At 36.6% G+C, this 8,388-nt stretch overlaps 1 protein-coding gene across 1 annotated transcript; it reads left to right on the forward strand.

Annotated features, from left to right (window-relative positions):
* The first annotated feature begins 364 nt into the window (after positions 1-364).
* LOC143546020 (putative mitochondrial protein AtMg00820) lies at positions 365-1,541 on the forward strand. Its single transcript, XM_077037774.1, has 2 exons — positions 365-613; positions 1,413-1,541. The coding sequence occupies exons 1-2, from the start codon at positions 365-367 to the stop codon at positions 1,539-1,541; spliced, it is 378 nt and encodes a 125-aa protein (XP_076893889.1).
* The last annotated feature ends 6,847 nt before the right edge of the window (positions 1,542-8,388 follow it).

Consider the following 8,388-nt stretch of genomic DNA (forward strand, 5'->3'; position numbering starts at 1 on the left):
ATGATAATGTTCCACAAGATAATTATCATGATACGTCTGATGTAATTCTATTTCATCATAGGATGGTCATTTTGTTGATTCTTCTTCAGTACCGTTTCCAGAAGTTCATGAGATTGGTGAATCATCTCATGATGCTGAAGACAATCTCACTAATTTAACTGATAATTTTGCTGTGCATGAGAATCCGACACTTCGGATTCACACGTATCATCCTCATGACAACATCATTGGTGATCTTGATGTTGGTGTTTAAACACGTCATCATATTGCTAGTGCTACCGATTCTAATGTATTATGTGTGTATGCCGTTATGCATTCATCAAGAATCATGAATCTTGCAAAATATACTTGCTTTATTTCTCCAATGGAACCGACGAGTGTTCGTATGGCACTTGAAGATTCGTCTTGGGTAGAAGTTATTCAAGAAGAGTTGCAACATTTCAATCGACTGGGTGTGTGGGATCTCATTGATAAGTCTGATAGAGTTAAAAAGCCTATTCCGACCAAATGGGTCTTAAAATGTAAAAAGGATGATCGTGGGGTCATCTTCATAAATAAAGCACGTTTGGTTGTGCAAGGATTTCTTGAGCAAGAAGGCGTATACTACACGGAAGTATATGCTCCTGTTGAAAGATTGGAGGCTATACGTATATTTTTTGCCAGTATAGCTTTCAAGAATATTAAAGTTTATTAAATGGATGTCAACTGTGTGTTTCTTAATTGGAACGTCATGAAGAGATTTTCGTGAAACAGCCTCCTAGTTTTGAAGATCCGGATGACCCTGACTGTGTTTACCGTTTATATAAGGATTTTTATGGTCTACACCAGGCCTCGAGAGCTTGGTACGGCACGCTTGCTGACCATCTGACGGATAGTGGCTTCAAACGAAGGACTGTGGATTGTACTCTTTTCTACAAGACTATCGGAGAATATTTGCTCCACGTCCAGATATATGTCGGTGACATCATATTTGATTCTAAAAACGACAAGCTGTGTAAGGATTTTGAGAAGTCAATACAGACGAAATTCGAGATGAGCTTGATAGGGGAGATGAATTTCTTTTTAGGGTTGTAAGTTCATCAGTCTGACGCTAGATTTTTCATACATCAGAAGAAATATGTGAACAATGTCTTGAGCCGATTCAAGATAACTTCCAGAAAAATCCCTTTGACGCCTGTTTCCGTGGGCCACAATTTGTCACCGGACGAATTGGAGGATACCGTTGATCCTACCCTATAACGAGCTATGATAGGCTCTTTACTGTATATTACTGCTTCTCATCCTGACATCATGTTTGCTATATGTTTATGTGCCAAGTACCAGTCGAGTCCCCGAGTAACTCATCTGGCGATGGCTAAACGTATACTTCACTATCTGAGGTGTAATCATGACACATTTTATGGTATCTCAAGGATGATAGCTTTGATCTCATTGTGTTTTCCGTTTCGGACTACGGGGGTTGCAAAATCAACTTCAAGTCAACTACGGCGGGTTGTCAGTTTCTAGGAAGCTGGCTTGTTTCCAAGCAGTGTAAGAAGTAGACAACGGTATCCACTTCAACCGCAGAAGTAGAGTATTTGGCAGCTTCGAGTTGTTGTTCAAATGTTCTTTGGATCCAGCAACAATTGTGGGATTATGGTTTGAAGTTTCTTACTACTCCCATATTTAATTATAACTCGACTGCTATTTGTATCACGAAAACCCCGTGCACCACTCTAAGACGAAGCATATCGAAAATCGATATCAATTTATCCGTGATTGTATTGAAAAGAATTTAATCGATCTGTAGAAGGTGCAAACAAATTTTCAGAAAGCTGATCTGTTTACCAAAGCCTTTGATAAAACTCATTTTAACTTTTACTTGGTTTAAATGGATTAAAAACACTTGTTGATATCCTTAAGCTCGGATAATCAACTTTATGTTTGTACAGCTTTTATTTTATTTTTTTTATTTTAATATTTTGGTTTTTGGGGGAGAAAAAGGAAAAAATACAAAAATATTGTGATTCTTGTTTTGTATAGAGAAAAACAAAAAAACATTCAAATATTTCAAAAATACAAAAACATTAAAAAAAATGCTTCTCAAAAATAAGTTTTGAAGCAAAAAGAGAAAATGATATACATTAATCATCTAGTCCCATATCCAGAAATAAATAAGCCTAAAAGACTATGTGCTTAGCTACATTGGTGCATTGATAGGTCTTAAACAACCATTAGAGTAAATTATGTGATATGAACATAAGAATTGCCAATTTGAAAGATGTGTTGGTCTCTTCCAAAAGTCTCGGTAATAAAGGCAGAAATGTAATAGCATGTCATACTCAATCCTTATGTGTATGGTCTTATGGCCTCAAATCCTATATTGATGGGATGCATCCGGTTTCTGGACACTGTGAGTCTTTATGCGATTTATTGTCGGATATTCTAAATCTGAATATTTTAGAAGCTTTTAGAGCAAACCTTATTTCAATAAACTTGATCACTGCTGTACTTCGTACAAACTCATTGCTAACTTGATCAAAATCCGTTGTGAGTCATACATTGTTCTTCCCTTGCGTGCGTCTTAATACCAGTAAGAGGGGATACAATATCTGTAAGTCTATAGATGAACTCGTGCATACTCACTCATAGTAAAGGAAGCTTGGTGTATTGCTTGATAATATACCTTGTAGTGGGGATTGTGAGCTTAGATTGTTTATTCAAATTGATAAATCATACATTTTTGATCTTCAGGCATAATGGTTTAAGTCAAGTTGATGGTAAAAATCAAAATAAGCCTGAATCGAGATTAGAGCCTGATAGTTTATGATAGTCTGTGCTTTAATTGAACCTATATCATATCACAAAAATGCTTGAAGTTTGTTCTAAGATTTAAGTGGACAACAATATTAATGACCGACTTAACGTCAGTCATAATAAAGCTGAAATATAAAACAAAGGTGGAAGGGCGATTTGGTCAATATGATTCTCGGTTCAACTCACAAAAATATGTACTGTTTTCATATAATAGATTTCATATTGTCTTAGTTTTAATTGTTTTTAATTCAAAAATTTACAAAATCCAAAATATTTTAATTTATTTTGAATTCTGCTTTATTTTCAATTTCCGAGCTAAAGGGTATAAATTTTGAAAAAAATAATACCAAAAAGATTTTCCCACATTTTTATTTAACTCGTTTTTTAAGTTATTCGATCTTAAGTTAATTCATTTAACTTATGTGTTTTGAACGCAAAGCACGTTAAAGTTCATCGGGACACGGGTATTGCATTTTACCCCGAGTGGTAAGTTCTTAAGGTAAAGTTCATCGGGACACGGGTTTTAATGCTTTATCTAATTCATGGAAATTGAAAATGAAAATTCATTTTTAATTGATTATCAAACTCCTATTCGTTATGATTGGTCATAACGAATAGAACCCATTCGCTATCATTTTTGATAACGAATGTAGGTCAGTTACGTTTTAAATAGAATAACGAATGTGCTCATTTGTTGTCCTATTCACTTTCGCTTACACTAATAATGTATGACCTCATTTGTCATTGATAGTGATAACGAATGATGAACGAATTTTTATTGATACGTTACAGTTTTTAACTTATGATTGATTTATTAACAATTGTTGACGAATGAGACAACTAATGTAAACCATTCGTTAATTTTGGATTAACGAATGGGTTCATTCGTGTGTCTAGATTTGCGTGCAAATATGTCTTATATAATCAATAGTGAGAGAACGAATCGCCCGTTCGTTCACATCGATTATCACCCTCACCTAAGAGAACTCTTGCAAAATATTTGCAAAATAATCAAACTTCACTATAATTAACTTTTACTAGATTGATTAAGAACCATTAGGTAACGACGAATCAAACGAGACAAACCTCGTTAAATTTCGTTAACATTTTATGGGTCAATTGATCAAATCTTTAACCGGCTAAATATATCGATCAAATGAACCAGTAAAACATATTTTATAGATTAATGGCTAACTAGGGTGAATAGACGTTATGTATATGAGTTCAATGATATACGTTTATCACTGATTCATCGTTGGTCATGGCTTAATTGTAATCTGGGTGCATGTTGATCGCTATTTTTCATATCAATTTTGACATTGACAATTTTGAGTCAAGATTGGATAATTATTGATGCTTATTCGTTATAATTAACGAATGTTTGGTCATTCGTGTCAAACTGATACGAATGAACACATTCGTTGAAACTCTATAACGAATAAGCCATATTCGTATGATTTAGCAATGAATGAATCTCTGATTCATCTTACAAAATTCACGAATGGTATTACTCATTCGTTATTCTATCATTCGTTTTAATAAGACAACGAATCAATCCATTCGTTATAACGAATGAAGCCATTCGTCATAACGAATGAGATAGTGAATGATAATTTATTAAGAATGAGATATTTTCATTAAGTATTTAATGAAAAAATTGTTTTTTTTAAATTTAGTTAAGTTCGGTTTTGCTAATCTTCGGGTTTTGTGATTACAGCAATGGCTGACGACATAATTTCATATGCTCCAGCACAACAAGATCCTATCATTCAAGAGGATCCTGTTGCTGAACCACAAGCTGATGTACATCAAGAACAACCTCCAACACAACAACAACAACAAGAACCAGTTGCTCCTGAACTAGCCTATGACAAAAAGCACAATATATGTGCATTCATACGGGAAAATTTTGCTGATCAAGACGTATTCGGTGATGTTACTGATTTCGCCGATCCCAGATTTACTATGCTATAAACGCTAATGACCCAGTACATTTTAGCATGGTCCGTCCTTTTTGGGATATGGCTAAGTATGTGGAATCGAAGAACCACATAGTTGTAGAGATTAACTAGACGACTATCACGATCACTCCTGGTGTGATACGTCAGGTGCTGAGGTTTACTGATAACACGGACATGCCATGTGAGTTTGATAAAGCGTTGATCCGAAGATTATTTTAGACAATATTCGAAACATGAGACCTAGAACGTTCCCAAAACAACAAGGCTTACTTGTTTGCCCCATACAAGTATTTGTTACACATTTTGATCCATTTCCTTGGGGGACGGAAGGGTGGCTTTGACGAATGTCGGATAATGCTTCAATCCGCATTTTTTGCTCTTATATTGAACAATCCGTTCAATTTCTTCGAGCTCGTATTCTACCATCTTAAGGAGAATTGTTTGGTCAAGTATCACCGCAACAAGTTTTTGATGTATCCACGATTTGTTCAGCTAATTATACAAGATCTGATTCCTGATCTAGTAATCGATCTGACATTGAAAGATGATGTGTTAAAGCTAGAACACATGACGGCTGATACAATGAAGAGAATGAAAACTTATCGCAATCAGGCACCTGAGGATCGTTCTAGGACCAAACGCCTGATTGGTCATCTAGTTAATCCAAATTATGTATGTCCTACTAATGACCATTGGATCTATGACGACTCAAATTCTGAACGGGCAGAGAGACCAAGTGGGAACATAGGTGGTGATGATGATGGAAATGATGGAGATGAGAGAAATGGGGGTGATGGTAGGCATATAAGGTTGAGGCATCTAGTTCGTATGCTGCTCAACGAAAACGCAAAGGAAAGAAGAAACTAACAGAACAACCACCTAAGCGTCGGATTAGACATGGTTCTGGTGTGGAGATAGGTCCATAAATCTCATCTATGCAACAAAGGCTGGTGGTGTCACTTACTGATAGCACCCCGGAAATCACTCTAACGACGACGGCTTCATCAGATCTGATATTTTCTTCGATTCCTCAATCATTGCTATCTCCATTGCCTACACCTCCCGTGACATCGATGGTAACGTATCCTGCTACTACAACGACGCCGATACAACCTTCGGATTTCTCTTATATGATTTACTCGTCTGCAAGGCCCGGTGCAACCTGTTCCTCCAAACTTTCACACATTGCTGCAGACTCAACGGATGGATATGTTACTGAGTTTGATCCATCTATGTGAAAATCAAATGGCTACTGACTGACAACAACAAGATCATATGTTGAGTAATCAACGTTGGCTGATGAATTATATCTCATATTGTTAGAAGGAGACGAAGGAACTCCGTGTATTGTTACGTCTCAGGGGGGGAATCAAATAACAAGAGGACCTTATTCTTCAGTTAACTTGTAAAGATGATGCTTTAAAGAAATTGAAGAACGATGATGAAGATAAGGAACCTGATGTTGATGGTACAAGTGACAATGAGCCGAAACAATCTCATGGTTCATCTGCAGCAGGTACAAGTAGTGGGGTAGGTGCGGGTGATGATCGACAAATAGTGGTTTATCAAGATCCTACAAATGCCCACCCATCGATTCGATCAAAGCCAACACCATATTATATGGATTATGAGGTTGGGATGTTGATGAGTACTGCTAATGCCGATGAGATCGAGGAGGGTGAGTTCGTTGGTCATGCCCTGACTCGTGATCAAATATCTTTATTGTTGGGTTTAAATGATGAATAGTTGGATGCGTTGAAGGCAGAGGAGGACATTTAGGTAATTAATGATGAGGAAGTACAGTTTGATATGAGTATTCCACATAGGAAAATGTCATTTGTTTATAAGGGCGAGGAGATTAAGATTGAAGATGTGACGGGAGAGGAGTACCCTGATCTTTATACATATTCAAATGTTGATCAGGGTGTTCCTTTATTTACTGAAGAACATGTCAAGGCTGCTGAAGATCATCTTGAGAAGACGACTAAGAAGAAGGGTAAAGTATCAGCAAAGGGGTCAAGTTCGTTGGATCCTGATGCTGAGGGATGGTTCGGGAACCGCAACAAATCCCTAACTTCGAAGATCATTGAAGCTTATAGATATGTTGACCAAGATCACAAGTTGGATGTCAGTGCACGTGCAAAAGCTAATCAGAAGACAACATTCCAAGCCATGCAAACCGTCAAATGTGACATTGTTTCTTGGTTATATGATTCGGAGTTGCGGGTATGTATTATTAAGTGGGAAAATGGCATTCAGTACTTTCAATATATTACTGACTTTCTATCACTGCCGAGGTTGGATGAGCAGACACTCGCCAATTGGCCCTTCATCAACCGTGGTGGAAATCAATTAGCAGGATGGTTTCACCAACATTTTATCTTTGAGGTTAACCACAGGTTTAAAATTTTTAAAACGTAGGTGCCAACCAGAAAATATATTGATGAAATTGATCATCAAACTAGTTGAAGAAAGCTCGTGTTGAAGTTTAAGCCGCCAAAGATAATGAAGCGAAAGCCGATGAAGACATTTCTGCGAGAAATTCACCTGTCATTCAATATGTGGTACTACGAAAACCGAACGGGCGAGGTGGTTATTGTTTTGGGTAAAGGTATGAAGACTAACTTTATACGAGTCATGGATACTATGTGGCTTGTTAATTTATCAGAGACGGACAATGATGTTTTGTTCGAGAACAATATACTTTTTGCAAGATGCGAAGATTATGATCGCGCTAGGCAATTACAACGCGTTGTGTGACATCCGTTAATTTCGGGTCTTGTTTATATTCGTTTTCATATTTGTTTAACATGTAAACCGACCCGTTTTGTAAACCAAAACTCATGATATATAAAATATTGGTTTGTTACCAAATCATTCCCATTGGTTCAATTTGAAAAACCCCTTTTACGGATTCGAAAACGGCTTTAAAACGACTAAAATACATCAAAAACGAACTTCTGGACGCGTAACGAACCACAAAAGACTAGCTAGGCCACCCCCCCCCCCACGGGCACGCCGCGCCACGTGACCAGAGGGAAAGGGGAGGCTGCACGGCACCTAGGGAGACCTGCACACTATTTCGGGTTTTGCTTGTTGTTTTGTGCTTTGCTTGTTTGTTTAACCAACCTATTTTCATAAAAAAACATAAAAGAGAACATTGCAAAGAATCTTTGACCCTTATCCTATATATACACACTCATCTTCTACATTTTACTCTTGCTACATCTCTAAATTCTCTCTCAAACTCCATAGATTCAAGGTTGTTATTTTCTTAGTATTCATGAAGTTTTGACTTCCAAATGTCAAACTAAGTTTAATCTTTCTTTCTAATTTGTTCATCTAACTTTGCTAACACTTTTTTATGGTTTTACAACATATATATAATAATACCTCTTGTTACCTTTGGTAGTTACTTCTCCGACTCCGGTTGGTTAAGTTTCGGACCTCGTAAGGCAAGGCTTCATGGAGAACTTCGTGTTCTTGATATATATATATATATATATATATATATATATATATATACATATATAACTTGTTTATACATACTAACCATGTTTAAATTATGCTATTTTTAGTTTGTTTGTCATATTTATGAAGTTCCATGGTGGGGGTTTGTAGAGACTAACCT

The sequence above is a fragment of the Bidens hawaiensis genome, unplaced genomic scaffold (assembly GCF_021521415.1).
Source record: "Bidens hawaiensis isolate Kalapana, Puna unplaced genomic scaffold, B.hawaiensis_p1.1 tig00014159_1, whole genome shotgun sequence".
NCBI classification, from domain to species: Eukaryota; Viridiplantae; Streptophyta; class Magnoliopsida; order Asterales; family Asteraceae; genus Bidens; species Bidens hawaiensis.

Coding starts and splice junctions, on each gene's coding strand:
- LOC143546020 (XM_077037774.1), top strand. CDS start 365: ATGGAACCGACGAGTGTTCGTATGGCACTTGAAGATTCGTCTTGGGTA. Junction 614..1,412: donor AAGGCGTATACTACACGGAA/GTATATGCTCCT, acceptor TGGTATCTCAAG/GATGATAGCTTTGATCTCAT.